Raw genomic sequence first — 21,412 nt, 5'->3', positions numbered from 1 at the left:
TCACTCAGTCACTCCCGGAAGCCTGACGTTACTTGCCTGGATCCATACTTATCTCCAAGCCTGTGTTATACCTTCTCTTTGCTGCATATCCAGTGCATTCTTGGGATTGCTTCTGATGCATACCTCCCAAGTATCCCTGCTTAGGGGGGCAGTCCCTCTTTGGGCCAAAATCCATCTTTCTTCCCATGATGCTTCATAGTTTAAGATGATTAATAACGAATCCGAACACCTCGGTTATAGACAGCCATATGGCTTTTGTAACAAGCTGATTAAGGAGTGGTTTCTAAGTACATTAATGCCGCCGTGATTCCAAATCCTCGCTCATCACGGATAAATTCCTAATCATTGACAGAAAGTCCTTTTGACTCGTGCATTTCATATCACACCTTTATTGGGTTATGACACTTTCTCCGAGTATATGGTGGATGCGGCCAGTAATGGAATTCGTTTATCTGCGTATCTTAGAGTAGGCAAGAACAGGACATTGATTTAAGAAAGTGTGTGTAGGGCTAAGCTTTCTCATACCAATAAATAATAAGTCCTTAAAATATTGATTGTAAAAAGGTGTTTTGCTAATATAATAACGAGACAGCGATTCACATTATGCAAAGTGGATCAACCTGAGATGAGAGGGCATGCTATGGAAATCAGCTGAGCCTGGCACTAGATGCAAATCGGGTCAGCCTGGTTCAATATACTAAGCAAATTAGACTTAGATTTAGATCTCGGCATAGAAGGCACATGTCTACCCCATGCAAATCACACAGGATGGGCGAGCGGAGGAGATGGGCATCCAGCGGGTACAGATTTTGTTAATTTAACGGCAGCATGAATGTCCGCAACATTTTACTGGCACAAATAATCCTAGAGAGGATTTATTCTTTTTAGCGATTTGGTTAGGGTCTTACCTCTACCATCAAAGAACATTTTTATTGGTGGATCTCTACTATGGTTCACAGGACAAAACCCATGTGATAAAGTAGAATAAAGAAAGGATTTGTCATCTGATCGTTTGAGCAGAGCCCCCCCCCCTTACATTTGTGTTTCTTTAAGCCAAAATTGTTATGTGATGCACTTCTTCTTAGGTCCTGCCTACCCATTGTACATCGTTCTAGTGTATGGTGGTGCTATATAAATCTATGATAAGTAACAAAGGGAAAGTTGGATCCGATGGTTAAGCAGATTGTAACGTATAGGCACATGTAGCTATAATGCACATGTTTACACTGCTATTGTTACATTAATACATTGTTTGTAAAGAGAACTGCAGAATTGTTTTTACAACGCATAGCGTTTCCACTCTGCGTATTACAAAGGGAAGTGTGGCTTATAAAATATCCCAGATTAAAGGCGACCAATGGTGACCTCAGTTTAATAAAATATATAAATATATATATATGTATATATTTATTTTTATCACTGGATGTACTGGATGTTGTAGATATAATGTGTGTCCTTGATGACATTACCCCATCTATATAGTGCTCTGGAAGCATTTCAGGGTTTGGAGTCAGAGCAGGGAATGAATAGTTATGCACTTTAGTGTTCAAAGACTTCTAACCATCCCTGCAATGTGACTTGCAGCTAGATCAACCAGGAGACTCAGGTGTTTTAAAGATGGAGAGCTGCCCCTACCCTGCTCCTGTCCCCAGCTCTCCCCCCTCTCTCCTATTTATGACACCCTCCCCTCCCCTGCAGCACACACACACACACACAGAGAATGTGCATCCTGATCTGTTGCTTTTAGCATTGACGTCATTGAGGCCACATGACACCCCAGCAACCAATCAAGGGGGGGGAGCTGCTGCAATCTTTTAGCAAATGCTTTCTGTGGCACACACACACACGTACATACACACACACCACTCATACACACACACTCATCCGCACACACACTGACACAGGCAACATATAGATACATGCAGAAAAAAAGGAAGCACAGCTCTGACCACACACAGAGGGGACCTGAGCCTGGTTACCCCTTATTGTCTGGACCTGGGATAAAGAATATGGGTCTAATCAAGTAGAACATTGGAAATCCCCATAATCAGCCTGCAGAAGGGGGGATCTGACAAATAGGATCTGTTCTTTGGCTGAAAGAGGGGATCTGATACTTTGTTTCATGCGATCTGCTGGTGCTGATACGCCTGTTCCTCTCTGCTATCTGCTATTTCAGTGAAATACAAGCGAGAGAAGCCTCCTTTGACTAGTTGCTATGGATTGTACTAGCAGCTCATGTGGGGGCAGTGATCACAGACAGATAGAGGAGAACAAGCCACTGCTGGGGGAGATGTCTGCTCCAGAAGGTGGCAAAATGGGGGCAGTTTCCTGCAGGAGACCCCTTCAGCACTTCAATGGGATGAGGTATAAACTGCTTCAAGAAGGGGACATCCAGGTCTGTGTGATCAGGCACCCCAGGACCTTCCTCAGCAAGATTCTCACTTCCAAATTCCTAAGGAGGTGGGAACCCCATCATCTGACCCTGGCAGATAACAGCCTGACCTCTGCTACAGTAAGTACCACCCTGGGAAAGATCCTCTGACATGTTTTAGTGGGGGAATTAGTCTAGGGAGGATCTGGATGAGCCTGATAGGAGTTGCAGTCAACAGCAACCACTGGGAGGGGGCAAGATTCTCTATCTTGGGTTTTGGGGGGGGGGAGATCTTTGCCCCTCTCTTTGGTGGAAGCTGTTATGGAGGGGATTTGGGGCTGTGTTCTCTCTCGCTAGTACATTACAATCCTCTGTAATGAGAAACAGATAGACTGGGCTCTGGTTTCGCAGAATGTTTAGCTTGGGGGTAAATCGGGGGAATCTGCTATTTTTCTTTTACTAAAGATCTGAATGTAGATTAATAGGAAACCAGCTTTAAATTATGACAACGAGCACTTTGTTCTTCATAACTGATATCTCTTGGATCTCCTTCATCATCATTTTAATTGTATTGTCTTAAATATTAGGTCATTAGGAGTCTTCGCATGTACTGTGTTTTATTGTATTTAGTGATCCAATTCCTGTCATGTCCTCCGGCCCGGGCACCTTATGGGAATGAAATGCCATAGCTGATACAGAACCTCTTGATTTAAAAAGCTGTCAATCGACATTTTTATATACCACCTTTGGAAGCCATACGTTGATGGACAGATCTTCTCGTCAAGAGGTTCTGGAGTGATCACAGGGTTTACTGCATTGGATGTTGGGGTGGACTAACAAGCACCTATTATTTCAAAAATAATTTGCACATCATGCTGGATTGCAGGGCTCACTTTATTTTTATTGTTTTGTTGTAAAGGTGTATGTTCCGGTAGAAAGATGGGAATGGTATTGTAGATCAAAATGCTCACCCGTAAGGGTTGTATGTGAAATGTTAAAAACAGAGATTGTATGTGTGGCTATAAACATGGTTAAAGCAGTTTTAATTGAAAAATTCATATAACCCACCCTTGTTGTAAGAGCAACGTATATATATATATATATATATATATATATATAATGCAATGTAATAGATTATTATTATTTATTATTAGTATTATTGCAACATAGAAGCAAGATTGCACAGATCAGCCATCTTTTCTCTATACATTTTAAAGAACGCGATAAATCATTGCGTTCCATGGTCTCAGGTTACCGTATCATGTAATCAACATGTATTTAAGCAGCTACATTTTGTATTCCCTTTCTCGCCCTTCTTTTAAGGAGAAATAGAAACCCCAGCCCATTATTCTTTATGTTATGGTAGGCTGGGTCACTGAATGGATTTTGGCGTCTGCTATTTCTTTAAATCCCTGCATTTACGATATAAAAACCAGTGGTTTAGGAAGGGTGACAGAATGGCTTGGGGGGCATTATGCTGTGAATTCATATATTCCCAAAGGATTTCACGTATATTATCTGCAGGGGCAGTGCTGCAGCGGATCACGGAGATACAGTGCGGATAGTGTTGGATCTTGTAAAGGATCCTGTACATATAACAATGTTATAAATAAATCCTGATTATTGAATATATAAGGGAGAACTCACACACATATATATATATATATATATATATGTATGATGTCATAATTAAACACTCATCAGATATGCTTATTTAGCTGTGTTTTTTTTTTTTACCAATAATGATCTGTTTGGAGTAATTAAGAATTTAATGGAGTCAAATGGAACATTTTATACATTGAAATGTCACAGGAAGTTGAACTTGTAGAGTAACAGGGTGAAAGGCCGTACTTTCAGGGGTTAATCCTTAGTGCATAGACGTCAAATCGTCTTTATGACTGTTTTTAATTGTTAGGTGCTGCACGGGTCACAGCAGCTTTTTTCAGCTAAACAGGAACGGCGGTGACATCAGTGGCTGTACCATTGGGGCCTTCAGAATTGGTTTGGAGTACCCGTCTCATAATCATATGCCAGAATTAAGGGTTGGCTGAGATTTATGGGAGTTCATAAGCCATTTCCCGTTCTAGAAGCTTAGATAGAAAGCATGTAAGTCGCCAGTTCATGAACTTAGGTGATTTTCTGACTCTTAAGGTTGGGTGTCACCTCTGTGGCTCTTGTATTGGGTATATCTGCTTCTCATTCGGGCTAGCGTTTGGCAAATGTGTGTGTGTGTATATATATATATATATATATATATATATATATATGTGTGTGTATATGTATATGATATAATGCTTTAGCCGTGTAAGAAAACTTGACGTACAGAGAGATAATTTGGCCCCAGCTCTGTAATGCTGGACAACCTTTAGTAATTTGATGCATAGATTCCCAAACCGGTAACCTTTACCTCCTCCGGGCAGGTGTTAATGCTTTCCCCCCTCAGGGGCAGGTGTTAATATTTACCCCCCCCCTCAGGGGCACTTGTTAATGCTTTCCCCCTTAGGGGCAGGTGTTAATGCTTTCCCCCCTCAGGGGCAGGTGTTAATGTGAGCCCTCCTACGGGGCAGGTATTAATGTGAGCCCCCCTCAGGGGCAGGTGTTAATATTTCCCCCCCTCAGGGGCAGGTGTTAATATTCCCCCCCCCTCAGGGGCAGGTGTTAATACCCCCCCCCCACTCAGGGGCAGGTGTTAATGTTTTCCCCCCTCAGGGGCACGTGTTAATGTGAGCCTCCCCTCAGGGGCAGGTGTTAATATCCCCCCCCCCTCAGGGGCAGGTGTTAATGCTCTCCCACACCTGCACAGGTGCCCCGCAGACACGCAGTTACTGTTGTGAGGTAAATCCTGCACCATTAGTGAGCTCTGTGGGCCAGCGTTGGATTCAGGGGGCGTTTCATGCTCCTCCGGTACATTTTGCACGTTTCCCCCGTGATTGATAACGCTTGGCTTTACTTATTGCGATCATTATGTACAAATAGAATTTTGTTGGCCATTTTGGTGGATTTTGGTTCCTTTTCAAGCAGATCTTGGTTATGCATAAAAAAAAAGATGATAAATCCTCAAAACATAACACAGATCTTATTGCATCTAAAGTCGTTCGAATGCCGTCTGACAGCATTGCTGTATACCCCCTAACCGATTAAGGAACAACTCCCATGATGCTCAGCCGCCTTTTGGTGCGCTAAATGCTGGTTGAGGGTGGTGGGAGCTGCAGCCCGGCAACAGCTGGAGAGCCACTCATCGCCTCTGCTTCCAGTAAACAACAGAAGGCCTGGATCTTATCTCCATAGTAATACAACGTGCAATTAGTGCAAGAAAAGCACCAAACGAGGCATGTAATGTAACACAGCACGGCCAGCGGGGGTTACGGATAAGAACACCGTCTCCCGAAGCTACCGCGGACCCCGCGCTCTCGTCGCCATGGCAACCAGCGCAACGCTCCTGCCGATTGCATTGGTTGCCATGGCGATAAGACCACTTTTCAAGCTGTACACCAGTGTATCCGTAACCCGCGTTGTCGTACGCGCCCAACTACTATCTAGAAGATTTCTGGTTTGTTTATTTGTGTTTTATGTTTGTTTTTTGTACGTAGAATATCTTGCATTTGGCGCTCATGAAAAGTATTTTTAGTCGAGGGAAATATTTGTCGGCGGCCTTCAGTAGAATCTGTCGGGCGCGACTTTACATTTCTTATTAAATGTTACTTGCTGTATTAGCCTCTACCACGTCTGCCGGGAGGCTGTTCTACTACTCTCTGAGTAAAGTAAAACATGCTTACATGACATGTAGGCCTCTGACCGTCTAGTTTTAGGTTATGGCCTCTTGTTCTAACATTTCTCCTCCTTTGACGGGCCCGGAAAGGTGCCCGCCGCTTGCTCTCTTGCTGTGTATTGATAGACGAGGTGGAGTTCCTGCGCAGATTTATTTCGTTTTGTAGCATTCATGGGTTTTGTGTGAATAATCTTCCGCATATATTTGTGTAAGGCGTGTTCTGCAGGTGTACACAAACACGTACTGTGTGCGCCCGCCGTTATCTCTAACCCGATCCGATCAACCCGTGGCTCTGCGTCCTTTAAATGGCATGGCATACGCCTGAAGGGGTGCACGGCAGGAGCGGCGCTTCAGCAGGGGTGTCCCACTCAAAGTCAGTAGGGGTTCGGGGGCTAATTGGTTAGTTGCGCATGTGCAGGGCACTCACAAGCCCAGACTTTAGTCTCCTCCGATTTATTCTTGGATACCCAAGAATTGGGACCCCGGATCCTACCTGGTGCCATCAGATCCGCCATGTCTCTGCGTGCGCATTCATCTTTTATTTTATTTAAGTAGAAACTATCCTTTAAAGCAGCTCACTGAGCTTCAGGGAGATTTTTTCCCGTTATGGAAGGCCAGCGCTTATACTGATCGCCTGGCTAAGCATCATGGGAGTTGTAGTTCCACAACCGCTGTCACCTTCTCTTTGTACTGGTAATAATAATATTAGCGCCATGGTATTCCTCAGCGCTGCACGTGACATAACAAGTAGTGTATGCTTGGAACCAAAAGAGCTTACAAGTTTTTATTATAAATAATACAAAACAAAGCAAGAATTTAGAACTAAATACATTGAAACACCACCCATCTAAGGCATAAATATAAACAATATATAAATAATAGTCTCCGCAACTATCTAGAAGATCTCTGGTTCATTTATTTGTAATTTTTATTTATTTATCTCGTGTTTGGGACTCATGAAAAGTATTTTTAGTCGAGGGGAATATTTGCGGCCTTCAGTAGAAAGCTTTTCGGAATCTATCAGACTGTGTGGTTTATCATTTTTTTATTTTATTTTTTTGACTTTATTTTTCTTATTAAACGGTTTGGAGGTGTGGCTTATATATATATATATATATATATATATATATATATAGATAGATAGATAGATAGATAGATGGATGGATGTAGATCCCGTGTGTTTCCGTGTTAATTCTCCGTGTGGCTTTGACACTTTCGGTTTCCAGTATGTGTTAACTGACACATTGTGACTAAATATGGTAAAGCCGTCACATTTAGGGGAAGTATCTGCCGGCTCCCAGCTGCACGACTTCAGCAGATTTGATAGCGACCGACGTAGATAAAGCTTAGGGGAATAAAACATACGGCTTTGGTCGGAGGAGAGATAAACCGGGTGAAGTTTCCACTTCACATTTGGCAGCGAGTAACGCTTTCTTAACAGGTTTCATCATATTTGTGTCATTATTATTATTATTTATTGTTTTATATAGCACTGCCATATTCCGCAGCGCTGTACATCGGTAAACACGACATAACAAGTACTAAATCACATAGCAATTCCACTGACAGAAACAAGAGGTAGGGAGGGCCATGATCAGAAGAGCTTACAATCTAGAGGGATAAGAGGATCTACTAAGAACGTTTCCTCTAAGGTGACCAGAGTCTGTTTTTTTAAAAAAATCACAATTTCTCCAAGGGGAAACCGGCCTTGTGATACTGGTAGTTTGAGATTTGTCTTGCAGGGGATGATGGGAGTTGTACTTATTTATTTATTTTGTCACCGGGGCTGGTAGCACATTTTGGGCCATCCCTCATCCTGGGTTCCCTGCTGGATCACGGACGCCCCACGTGCTTCAATGTCCGATGGTTGCTCTTAAGCACACATTAAATGGAACCCCTTCCCTTTGTTCCTCTGAGCTTGCAGTCTATTTACTAATCTATCTGTGTTATCGGGACAGGCCAGAGATGTCCAGCATTGCTACATAGTCCGTAGATTCATATATAAATATTGATCCTGGTGCAAAAGTATATAAAAAAAATCCTCCTATTGCCATAGCAATTAGTGTGATGTTCCTGCTTATTGGAGCATTTTGTTGGGTTGCTATGGTGATAAGAGCATTTAAAAAAACACAAAACTTTGCACCAGGATGACCACTTTTACGTAGTTACAATATTGTTTACATATCTTGTTTTACAAAATAGGTAACAAATATAATACACTTTGATACAATATTTAGAAACACAGTTTCTTCGCCCTTCAGCCAATTCTGCCCCTGGGGCTTCTGACCACAAATCACACGCAGCCTTCTCAACATCGACGATTTGATGCGGGTCTCTAAACGCAACATGGGAATGGGAGCGGGCGCCCGGTGGAAATGAAACTTTGCCCTGGCGCTTTGTGCACAGATGGCGGGTCCTCTCACGTCTTTCAATGACCGTAATAAAATCATTTGTCTGCGGTTATGGAACCATCGTGAGATATGTAGTCCAAAAAAAATAAAAAAAAATTGCATTCTGTTCACTATAAAACTTGGAGGGCAATTAACAATTCTGGGGCAGATGTATCAAGCTATAGAAACCAGTGGGGACATTCCACTGGTTGCTACGGTGATTGCATCATTTTTTTTTACTTATTTGCTCTTTATACTCTATGAGTGCCACTGCGGTGTCCATCAAAGGGTTAAACCTATGCTATCTGCTCAGAAAGATTATTACTGATCGTAGGGCGTTTTTATGTGCCTGCTGGTATAAAACTGGTTTGTTGGCCTGCACCAGTGCTGACTTTGGCACATAGGGGGTTAAACCCCCTCCTCTGAGAATAAAAGCTGATTAACCCCCGGGATTTGCCTCTTCAATGCAGGTGTGTTTGCGATACAAGGTTTTTTTTTTTCCCCTCCGCTGCGAAAATGAATAGTAATAATAATAATAATGACTAAAAAAGAAACACAACCCTGATTTCTGCAGGAATGAAAATGAAGCACAAATGGACAAACAGGAAACTGCAGATGTTCTACAGAACCTCGGGTAACCATGGAAACAAGTCTGGTTCCTTCGAGGCCTTTTATTATAACAGAGCCGATTCTCTTTAGTGTTTGTTTGTGAGTGGACACGCACACCATTATGCCCCCCCCCCCCTCCCAGGGGCAATAGACGACCACGGTCATCCGATGGGTGACCAGAAAGAAATGTTAACCAACAGAGCTTACACATGATGATGACGTCGGATATGGTTTAAGATAACCTAAACATGTGACGCTCGGGTATTGTTGGTGTTTCTCTAACCACTTCCTTTCCTCTGTATTAGGCAGTTATTACACATGTTTCAAGGACTGCACGTGTGTTTATTACATGTGTTGGTACATGGGGGGGGGCGGTAGGAGTGGGGGGGGGGGAGCAGCTGCTCTGATTCCAAGACAATATGTCACTAGCAGAAAGAGTTTGGAGGAGAGAAGGGATGTGAGATGTGGAAGAAACGTTTAAATACCTAAGTACAGAACGGAAGAAGGAGAAATGTTAGCACAAGAGATCATAATCTAAAACGACTTAGATGGAGTGTAAGAGTTTTTCTTTACAGAGAGGGTGGTAGATAAACTGACCAGCCAAACAGCAGAAGTGGTAGTGGGTAAAAACAGCGATGGGAATTTAAACATGTATGTGAAAGGCATATGGCTCCTGAATCTTAGACCAGACCAACTACCAGGTCTGAGTCTTGATATCAGGAAACGTGTTCTAGATCGGCCGAACGAGTCTTACCTGCCATTACATTTTATGTTTCTATGAGGACTAGCTTAAGACGGCATTTATATTCCTATTAAATGCATTCATTTTATTGACATTGGGGAATGGGTATGTTGATGTGGCAGAGCTTTCTCTGTTCCCCTGGACGTATCGGCCAGCTATATGGTGTGATATATCATCTAGGTGTAGGTCTTTTATGGCACATATGATATGATGCATGCTATAAAGTTATCATCACGTATAAACGGTTTTTATCCCGTACTGATTATTTTCCCGTTGTCAGGTAGCTGCTTGCTTGACAGACTCTCTCATTCCGTTTTTATTCTCTGGACGTAGTCTCTTCTTCCGCCTGTGTCCCCGCGCTACATTTTCAGACTTGGTTACTTTATTTGCCAAATAACTGCTCGCTAGGGAACCAAACTTGATCTAGTCAATCCCGGAGGGGGGATAGGATGTTATGCAAACACGCTTAACGCTGTAACGGCAGAATTATGTACTTCCGATTCGACAACCGTATTCATGATATGCATTGTATTTTAATCGTGGGTGACTTAACCACATCTTCCTTTATAAAATCTATAACACATCATCGCCACAAAAACACTGGAGGCAGATTGTCATGGACTGCCTACGCTAACCTTTACCGTAGGTGTATCTGATCTTTGGCTTACAGCTATAATGTATAGGTACTGGAAGCTAAAGGTTGCCATATGGAACTTTTAATGTATCATGACAACCCAGCTCATAGGAAAAAAGAACATTATCAAGTGCGTGGTGAATCTGAGGCACCATCAAGTGCAAAGAAACTAGAATCTTGTTTATCCTTCATTCATTTTGGTGGTTTTTGGCAGTGAGTTGAATATAGTATAGAACCGGCAGCGTTTGGATTGGTAAATGATGTATAGAACTTGGAACCTGTGTATTTTACAAATCTATAACTATTATTTAAAGTTCACCTGTCAATAAAAGTGACAAATTGCCGTGTTATTGACTTAGAAGGCATATCTATACTTTGCGATTGTGTCTCCTTGGTCACCTTTTCCGCTTATTGCGCGCGGCTCCTGGATGCTGAATGTCAGGAGACGACACATCCCGGCGTTGGGATGCACACGCCGTGCGTGAGAATGTAGGACAAAGAGTTCTGTGACGGCAGTCTCGGAGCGGTCCCACTTTATTTCACAGGCACTGGTTAGCATCTCTAAAGGTGGACGTATTTGTCATCTTAGGGCTGTAGACCACTAATATATACGTATACCCGGAAAAGATTCTGAGCTCCTAGTTAAGATTGATGGCAGAGGGATTTGGGACTAAAGAAGGACTGGTTCCTCCTACAGGTGGTCACTTGGGAGGAATGGGGCTGTGTGATATCCACGCACCCGCAGTGCACTCTTTAGTACTATGTTTGTATGTCCTTATTACAGTTTTGCCAAAATTCTAAGAATACAATGTTAGTTTATCTGTGGCAAATCCCTGTGGATGTCAGGTGTGGCTCGAGCATCTCGCTACCGCTACTAAGGCCAGCTTTGTTGACGGTAATGGAAATGCAGGGTCACGTAGTATTTCCTGTGTTCCGAGGAATCTGCCCGTCATTCTAATCCTTCAGCGTAGCGATGTCCAACCCCGACTTCCATGGCTGCCAACATACTTGCTTTTTTATAATTCCTCTAATTTTTGTGTTTCATTGAAGTAAATATGAACCCTGTAATAAGTGATTATGGTGCATGCTTTATGAGTGTCTTATTTACCTACAAAGCCTGTTGCAACCTCCCTGGGTACTCCTTATAGCTTGAGCCCTTCGTTTTGGTACGCTGCCCACCATTATCCAATATTGTAGATTTTCAGGATATCCTCAGTTGAGCACATTGACATCCTGTTTCTGTGTTTCAGTGTACTTGAATTAATAATAAGCATTATTCATTGTTAGGAATATAATAATTCACAATGCAACATGGTGTTTAAAAACACCTTCTTCTAATTCCTGGACGCACTGCGTTACCAAACCAAACAACTCACCGGAAATCTCACTTTTGGATGTAAAGGATATTCAACCACAGGTGTGACATTTTAAAGTCACTCTCTGTAACATATAGACTACACTTAAAGGGGATCTAAATAAATTCATTAACCGTTTTTTTGGTTTTCAATCAGGGAAATTGTTGGGGGGGGGGGCAAGCCAACCAATTTCCCGTCCCGATGTTCTGTCCCCATCTAATGGGCTTCCATCGTAGAGGGGAAAATAGGATTTGGATAGTCATTCTCCTATTCTTAAACCGACTATTCTGTCCATGCAATGCGTGAAGTATGTTAGTGACCACCATGCAGTTTGTCCATTGATATTTTAACATCATTGGAATAAACTCTAGGTATTGTTTTAATATGTGTCCGAACTACCCTTCCTTATTGAATCTGGATTTTCTTGGAGGAGGCCAGTATCCCGTGATTTAGAATAGGAAGTACTGAGTGACTTGCATATATCGTGCCATGAGGTCAACAAAGGTTTATGGATTGTTCTTTTGTACCACCCATGAGTTCCTCCTAACTTCTCCCTCCGTGATGTCAATTTTCTCCTCTTTTAGGATCACAGATATAGCCTCATAGGATTAACATATTTTCCCCAAGCCAACATGTGGTGGTTCTATTTTCAATCTCAAGTGGGTGAAGTCCATGTAGGATTAAAGTGCGTGCATCTATATGGAAACTCTATCTAGCGTGCGCATGATGCAAAAGGCTGGGCTTTTCTTAACACTTATTTTAGGGAATCACTCGTTCTTGAGTGTTCTTTTAGAGAATCCGTATTTTAAGATAGATCGCGTGTTTTATTTGTGAATTCACTTATGAATTACCGAGCTAGAATGTGTATTATTTTTGTGCTGGCTTAGCCAACACATCAATCTTAAATTGTTGGAATATATTGATATAAATGGTAAAAAGTAATAGATCTATCACAACCGATGATAATATTGTCTGCCTTTCTTAATAGTAATACATGCATTGATGACCTATATCTGTTTGGTTTGGCTGCTGAGTTTCTTTTGCATTGAGGAAAGTGGTATTATATTTTTACATTGCTCCTGCCTCATGTATGCAAATGTTTACCGCCAGCAGGACAAAGTAACTTTGTTCCAGTTTCCGTTAAATTGCCTGTGGTAAGTGGAATGTCTCTTTATGCCTTTTGTCTAAACAAATGATCCATATGGCCAAATGACACATTTTGAGGTTAGTTGAATAACAGTTTCTATCATGGTGGTCCTTCACAATCCATGTGGCTCTGTTGAATTACCTCCCAGCCTTCCAGTAGGATTTAACACCATACCGAGAAATTATGTATCTCTTACTTCCGACACGCAGTGTTTTTATATAGTGCAATCGCTGTGGTTTGAGGTTTCCAACTTAAAGAACTTCATGTAACAGCTGCATCCTGAAGACATGTTCTTCTTCTGTCCAAATGGTATTGAGTATCTCCTCATCCTGCTTGGTGCTGCGTTGTGTCTAAGAATGAAAGCGTCTGCTTGCCTTTGAATGTGACATTAAGAAAATAATGCATGTGTTACATTCCTACCATTTCAACCATGCGGGTCGCTACTTGTGATGGTTTGGGAAAGCCATCTTGCCCAATGTGAAGAAGAAGGCTGTGATATCTTAGGTCAGATTGACTGTAAGCCATTGGAACCTTTGAGCCATTTCTTGGCATAGCATTTCAGTGCTATCCTTCGGTGATCTGTCTCTCCAGAAGTTGAGATATATGCACAGATCCTGAGTGATAACCATTGGCGCTGGGTTGAAGGCCACTAACAGACCGTGAGACTGGGTCTTTTGGCCCTCGAGGTCTGAAGCTTGACGTCCCTGCTTTAGATCTTTCATATATATATATATATATATAGCTGAAAAGGCGGTTTATGCCGCTAACTATAATTAGTATTTCTCTTAGTATGAATCAGTCTGTTAGAAATCATGATTCTCCACTGTTATCAAGCAGATCTTAAACTTTGGGGTCTGTTAACATGAAAAAAAGCAAAGGCCAGAGCTATCTTTATGACTCTGCCTGCCTAACGCATACCAGATGTCCTTCATCTCTGGCGCTACTTCAAAATATTCTCGCCACAAGATGTTTAGTTTTGAGCTGAAGTACGTGTGCCAAGTCTAGAAATAAAGTAAGTCTTTTTGAGTTGATCTTGGACATCTCATACTAATCCAAACCCAAATAAAACTTAAGTGATGACCTCAAGACTATGCAAGCACTTTTTTTTCATATCGTTACCCTATCACACCGAGCGTGGTTCAAGACTCGATCTGCCGTGGAATACTACTCACATGAAGCTAAGACGGACTCTTGCCTACAGGAACATTTTGGGATGAAGCTGGGATCCTATAGGTCATCTGTTCTGCGTTTTATTAAATTGAAACTCAACTTGAGAAAGCACATTTCTCTGCTTATTCACACATTTATTAAATTTTAATTTTACATTCTGGACAGGGTGTTCTTGCTAAAGAATTTATAAAAAAAAAAATATAAAATACATAAACAAGTAGCATTGGCCAATTTCTTTCTCCAAAACCCCTTGTATAAATATCCTGTCTGTTCTTGAGTCATGTTGTAGGACCCTCTCTTGAGTAGATAAAAATACTATTCAGATATGTTCCTAAAATATGTTAATATTTTTTATATTTTTCTTTATGTATGACACATTCCCTTTTATTTGCTCGTTTTGCTTATCTTATTCTTGGTTAACAGTGCCAAGATGATACTTATCTGGCAACGAAAATTATAAATGCATTTTACAGACATTTCCTCCTATAAAAAGACCATTACAATTGAAAACATATTAAAATATGTTCCTCTGATAAGGTGAAATCCATGGCCTTATTCGCTCCCATCATGTCTATGGCAACCTATTAATCAGGACTGCTCCTACATCACGTTTTCATGTTCACATGCCTGTTCCTGCTGAAACCTTGGCGCCTCACGTATAAGTCTACAACATATTTGCTCCTCTGTGGGCTTCACTCATCTCAATACTCTTACCCTTACAACAGTCCAAGCTGAAGCTCTAACTATTCATGGTATGTTTGATGTAGACCATTTTCATCCTCAAACCTCCAATTATAGTTTAACTAACCTTTATGTTTCCCACTTTAGACCTAAATATCACTCAATCCGCAACTACCTTTGGTTAAAAGGTCAATGAACGATATAAATGTATATCTGTATAGGTTTGACCACCTTTCCTCCTTTAGGATGACCTCGCAGCTTCATGGATTCCATTATCTCCCACCATCATTAATTAAATCATTGTCCTCTTTGCCTTCCAAGGCCTCTATAGAACTACAGGGATAGAACCTCTCAAAACGTCTTCAACAACCTCACCTACAAAGCCCTTACATATTATGTTTCCCACTTGGGTAGTTAGATTGTAATGTCTGTCTAAAACTCACATCTAAAACAAACCCAACGCAACAAGCTTTTGGTAGAAATACAGATATATGTATTATATATATTATATGTATTATATGTAGTTCCATCATACTTCGTAGCGCCGTACAGCATGATCATAAGTATGCTATATAACAGAATGTATTTTGTTACTTGTTCCTGCTTCATATGCAAATTATTTAGCAAATACCCCTGTTGGCAGTCGAAGCGTGACTGATAAAGGTGTGTTGTACAGGTGTAGACACCTACTTATTTTCACAGTTATTGTGGAGAGAGGGTGTGAGCTTAAACTACTCATTCATTTATATCCAAAACAAAAGTTTCTGTTTACAATGGCCCCAAAAAAATGTGGAAATGTAAATAAGGCTCCGCAGGCTCATGATTGCTCATTAATCGCGCTCAATGCCATCTATATAACATGAGATAACAATAGCTTTAAATACAGGTTTAAGTTTATTTCAAACTCAAATGCTGGGAGTTGAACTGATAACCCCAGCTGAATATAAGTGCTTAAAATGAATGCCACGCAGAAGACGACGGGTGGAACGGGTGGGCGATGGTCCAACGGTCGCCAGTAGTCCACGGGATTAAATTAGTTGAAGGATAGAATTAACTTTAGGAGGATTCTGTAAAAAGAGCCCATAGTTTTATGGATCCTGTGGTCCTGGTTTTCCAGGCTTGCTCACAGTTTCATCTTTCTATGACTACCTTTTTTAAAAGTCTTTTCTTTGTCATTTTAGAATCTTCCTTTCCCGTCCTCTTTTCATAATCTCCTCCGTTCTATGTCCTTACACTCCATTAATTCATCGATTCATTATTTTTTGAACAATGTAGTGACACAGTAAATTCGTTCCATCATGGGTATCAATTCCAGTTGGTCCATCACCATAACATATGTGTTATAGAAACATTTAAATACTTAAGTACAGGAGGGACGTTTATTTCAAAGGAGGAGAAACGTTAGAACAAAAGGTCATACTCTAAAACTAAATGGCCAGAGACTTAGATGTAATGTAAAGAAGTTTTACTTTACTTATATGGTGGTAAATAAATGGAAAATAAATCGACATTGAAAGTATTTTTATTCTTCATTTGGAAATGATGTTCTTCTTGAAGAAGGTGGCATATCTCTGATCGATAAGCTGCTCTTACTTGAGATCTTCTAAGTAATCTTTGACACCCACACTTCACATTTTGATTACTAATAATATCCAGCCTGTATATATATATATATATATATATATATATATATATATATATATATATATATATACATTAAAAGATATTTATAAATAAAATGGAAATCCCAACATAATCTGAAACATCTGACACAAGTATGCACATTCTAACACAGTGAACGGATGTTTCCTTAACCCTTTAGGAGCAGTATTCTAGTTTGCAGAGCTTGCAATCTATCGCTGTGTGCCCATGTTTATTTACTTGGATAATCAATGGCTCTGTCTTGAAACCACATATATTAGAAATTAATGGGGAATAATTAAATGACCCCCTCCCTCCGGTTCTGCCCTAGTGACAGGCTCTCTACCGAAGCTCTAGAGGGTATTTCTACCGCCCTAGAAAACAATGATTGCCAATGAACGCTATACAGATGAAAAAACATTTTTTTTTGGCCTAAAAATTTGCCTGGGTCGTCTATCCTTTTAGATCACTACTAGAAAATGGGATGAGCTGTACGACTTTGTTTCCATGGTTACTATGTAGGATGTAGTTTCTATGGAAACAGATTGCACCGATAGGATGCTGGAATACATGATCGTGTTCTTCCTTTGCATTTGCAATCTGTAGACCTGCGGCATGCGCGCCGACATGGAGGCATCGGTGTGAATGTCTGATAGTTCTTTGTACCAGTAGTCTATAAATTTTGTTTTGTGTGCTGTACTGAATCTTTTACACCCCTTGTTTATTACATATTTTTTAACATGATGTACATTTTTCATAATTTACGTTATTTTTGTGTCCCTTATGAAATTTGCAGCTTTTTTTGTGCTCTATTTGTGTGTTCAACACCCAATTATATAAGAAGGTTAAAAGTTCTTTTCAGATTTTGCTCCTCACATTAAGTTGCTTTTCTCCAATACGTTTGATAATTTAAAAAAAAAAAAAAAAAATGTATTTTATGTTTTTTTAGCTATTGAAACAGAGCAAGCATTTTGTTTACTTTATATTCTGTTTCTGCTGTTTTGCAAACTCCGCTGGCACTGGAAGAGTTTATTAATTGAAATCACAATGTATGCTAAAAAAATAAAAAATCGCAGACCTCTAGAATTTCTGAATTTTTTTGGCTTTCCTCTTCAGCTTCCTTATCTTGTTGTTTATTTCCCAGGCCTGATATCTGTTAATAATGAAGGTCAGTTTACCTAATCAGATCAGCTCTTTCCTCCAGTACACGGTTTCCCTTCTATTGTATGACCAAAAAAAAAAAAAATATTAAATGGCTATGAAACAATAAAAATCTCTCCATTCTCTACACATTTTTTTCCCTTGGTGTAATTCACTTTCAAAAAATTACCCGAAAGCAACACAAAGCTAGCAAATTCCACGCAATATTAGCAAACATATGGCGGCCATTGTGATTCAGAATTTCAAACTATTCTATTTTATCGTCCGGTGTTATTTCGCAGTGTCTTTTATTTTAGATTTATGGAACATTTTTCTCCTCTGGATCATAGACATACGCTATTTATTAAAAACTAATATTCGTTCTTCCCGTCTGTCAAATAAGTGACGTTATGTTTCATGGGGTTTACTCTTTCTGATGAAGCTTCGTAGCTGTCATTAACCATTGGGCCTTACTGGATTAAAAGATATTGCATTTGGCCCAGTTTGACTGGTTCTTCTTCAGATTAAGGCCCTTGAGCACCCAAAAGCTTATAAAACTTTATCTGAAACCTTTTCTATTTCGGCCCAATGCCTTACAACCGTAAAATAATTACAAAAAACCTATCCAAACTAGCTAAAAATACGCAATCTTAACTGTTACGTTTCTTAATTTATTTCCCTAATGTCCTTTATTAAGATCGCTTATGATTGTGTGTTCCTGGAAATCTTGTAGACCCCGTAAGCAAAGAGACGTGAAAGGTATTTTAAGTTATAGAACTTAACTGGCGCAACGCCTTTCAGCCGCAATAAAAAGGGACTCGGGCCAATCACAGGTACTGCAATCAGCAATGTAGGGCAATGGAGCCCTGCTTACTGATCATTCTGTGATCAGTATAATTTAAAGTAATAATAAGTAAATAAAATAAATGTGTATATATATATATATAATTTAAAAATAATAAACAGTATTATTAAACTAAGGGTATTTCTAAACCCAGGGCAAATATTAGAATCAACCTGACCTTCTTGTCCTAAAAAAAAAACCCCCAAAGTATAATTTGTGTGGGTACAGTAAATGAGAGAGAAGAGATTTAAACACAAACACCGTCACAAAAGATACAATATTTCTAAACAGGTTGGTTACAGTACAAAGGGGTTAAGCTTTTTGGCTCTTTGTAGCCTAGTGTCCATGAGAAAAAAAACCACACAACTTTTTTTTTGATGTGTTAACCACTAAGTAACAAAGGTCAGCCTGAGGATCTTTTTTTAAACACACACGAAAGTACAGAGTTTTTATTGCTGGGGTGAGGCTGAACAGACAATGAACAGACATGTCTTGTTTTTTCTCTTTTTTTTTTCTGTATTTCTTAATTAATTGAAACTGCTCTCCCCGCCATCCCAGTCCATCATGTTGCGCCCGGTTCTTTCTCCAGTGGAGCAGTGAAGCAAAGTTGTTGACTGCTTTTTCTCAGAGCCTGCAGAATTGAACCTCCCAACCATTCTGTTCTCCGAGGGACATTTCTGATTTCCGAGCACCTCAGAGTTGCCCAATTTCCCCACCTTTCCGGGCAGGGGGATCATGAACTAGTTGGGGAGATCAGAAGGCCTCACCAGGCTGTAAAATTGAGATCTATGTTTTCCAGCACACACTTCAATCACAGCTTCCTTATTACTTTATTGGGGTGCAGTGAAGCTGAGCACGGGGATATCACATCACTTCCCAACGTTCTGCCTTAAAGGTATTTTATGTGGACGATCACCTGCGGTACAGAATGCGTTGGCTTTTTTTTTAAATAAATCTAGTAATAATGATATCAGTCTGGAATAGGTTTGTTGCGATTCTTTTGGACGTTTTTAAAGATCATGCGCGCCTCGTCATGTCCTCATATTCATTTGACTTTATCTTGTTCTCTCGGGATGTAATAAATTTGATTTGTTAATATTCTTTTAACAGATCTCGTTATGAAATAAACGGAAGTTGTCATGTTGTACTTTGATGCCAGTTAAGTCTATTGGCATAGTCCTAGATCAGTGCACTCGTTGACCCTATTCTTTCTGAGATACAGTGTGAGGGATGTATCAAGGCTAGCATCATACACATATATATATATATATATATAGATCTATCTATATATGTATATAAAGTGAAGTTCCTGTTTTTCATTTTGTGACTTCTCAGCAGGAGTCATGTGCTAGAGAGATACTATTTTAACTCTCAAGCCTCAGCCCTCTGTAAAACAACCCTTTTATATCTTGTACTTGAATGCCTTTGTTGATGTTAGGTGACCTCATTTAGTACATGTTAATACGTGATCACAGGATTTAGTGTTAATTCTAATGAAGTATATGAGAAATCTCACTGTAGTTGGGGCTCTGAGACCTGCATTGGTTTTATGTTTGCTTATTCTGCTAAATCAAGTTAAAACCTCAAAGGTTTTTGTATTTGACATACAGTATTCTTGCACTTGGTATGGTAAGTGCTGTGGCCCCATTACAGCCTCAGTACAGACTTGATGAGTCTCTTAAGACATCTGCTTTAGCTCGTATGTTGGTCCTGATCACATATGGGTCTGCTAGTTCTGTACATGGAACTATCAAGTGTAGGAAGCCAAAATGGCGGTCCATATCTACTTTAGTTCGAAAGTTACGCTCTGGTCCATCATCCAAGATTATACCTTCATTGCCCAATCAAAGCCTCTACCTTGTAACCTCTTTTAAAGCAGGACCAGTTACTCTTTTGGTATTAACATGTGAAGTCACACTTTCCATCCCAACATGCCCTTGTCTGATTATGGTTTTCCACCCTTCTAAGCAAGAAATTCAATCCGTTGATTCTGCTTATTTCCCCTTATTTACGAGTTGCTTTGCTTGTGTACTTCTGAAAATGAATCTCCTTTTGGTTATCAGTAGAGAGATAAAAAAACCTCAGAGAGCCTTTTTTTTTGTTCTCCCTTCTTCTTTATTTTTGCCAAGGACTCTCTGCTGGAAATCCATCAACTCTCATTCTGGTTGCATGGAAACAAATAACATAAGAAAATGTTTAACCCGTTTGATTGTAGATAACCGTGCAATAGCCTACAGTAGAACCTTTGGAAGCGGAGGGTACAGATTTTATATAACAAAGAAAGTGAGCAGGAATATCCTCTATCAGGCTTCTAATTACAGTTTGCCAAAAGGGGTATCATTGGTGCCACTGTGAATATTGAAATATTGGGAAATCATGTTTTTTTTTATACAAATTTGCAACTGCTTGTGCTGTATCGAAAAAATCAGGTATCAACACAACCTTAAATGTATGGTTGTGTTCCTTTACCTAGAAGCACCAGTTGCATAAAATAAAGTTAACAGGGTATTTAATGGGTAGTTTTCACCCCTTTTCATCAAGCCCTGAGTTCTGCTTGCATTTGTGTACCTGCTTATTGATGAATGATGTGCTGCGGTATACACAGGGCACAGGTCTCTCCAGGATAGGTCTGAATACGTAGGCTATGATCTCAACCTTGGCTGTATTTTTTAAGTAGTAAGGAAGGCGTCTTGCCAGGCTTTCGAGCTCGCTGTACTTTTAAGCAGCTGTGTTTAGTAGAGAGTGGATGTTGGAGTTGTCAGCAGCGCCTGGAAAATCTGCGTGGACTAACTAAGGGATATATCTTGAAAGAGTAATATCAAACTCATCACCTGAGCCAGTCCAAAGCTACGCTGCCCCCTTGCATGTAGCCACCAGAATTCTCTGGTCAGCTCTGAAACGTAAAGCTATCATGGGGGG

The 21,412-nt window shown here is 40.3% G+C and overlaps 1 protein-coding gene across 1 annotated transcript in view; it reads left to right on the top strand.

The window, feature by feature from the left end:
- The first annotated feature begins 2,215 nt into the window (after positions 1 to 2,215).
- The window catches only part of LOC149299095 (C-Maf-inducing protein), a 66,742-nt gene continuing 47,545 nt past the window's right edge, over positions 2,216 to 21,412 (top strand). Inside the window, exon 1 of the mRNA XM_089486460.1 lies at positions 2,216 to 2,512. Coding sequence (XP_089342586.1) covers positions 2,216 to 2,512 — 297 coding nt within the window. The remainder of the gene's footprint in view (positions 2,513 to 21,412) is intronic.

Source organism: Sceloporus occidentalis, unplaced genomic scaffold (assembly GCF_023333645.1).
Source record: "Sceloporus occidentalis isolate IW3139 unplaced genomic scaffold, rSceOcc1.0.p SCAF_29, whole genome shotgun sequence".
Taxonomy (NCBI): Eukaryota; Metazoa; Chordata; class Lepidosauria; order Squamata; family Phrynosomatidae; genus Sceloporus; species Sceloporus occidentalis.
Note: the sequence above shows the minus strand (reverse complement) of the source record. Positions and strands in the feature narration are given on the sequence as shown.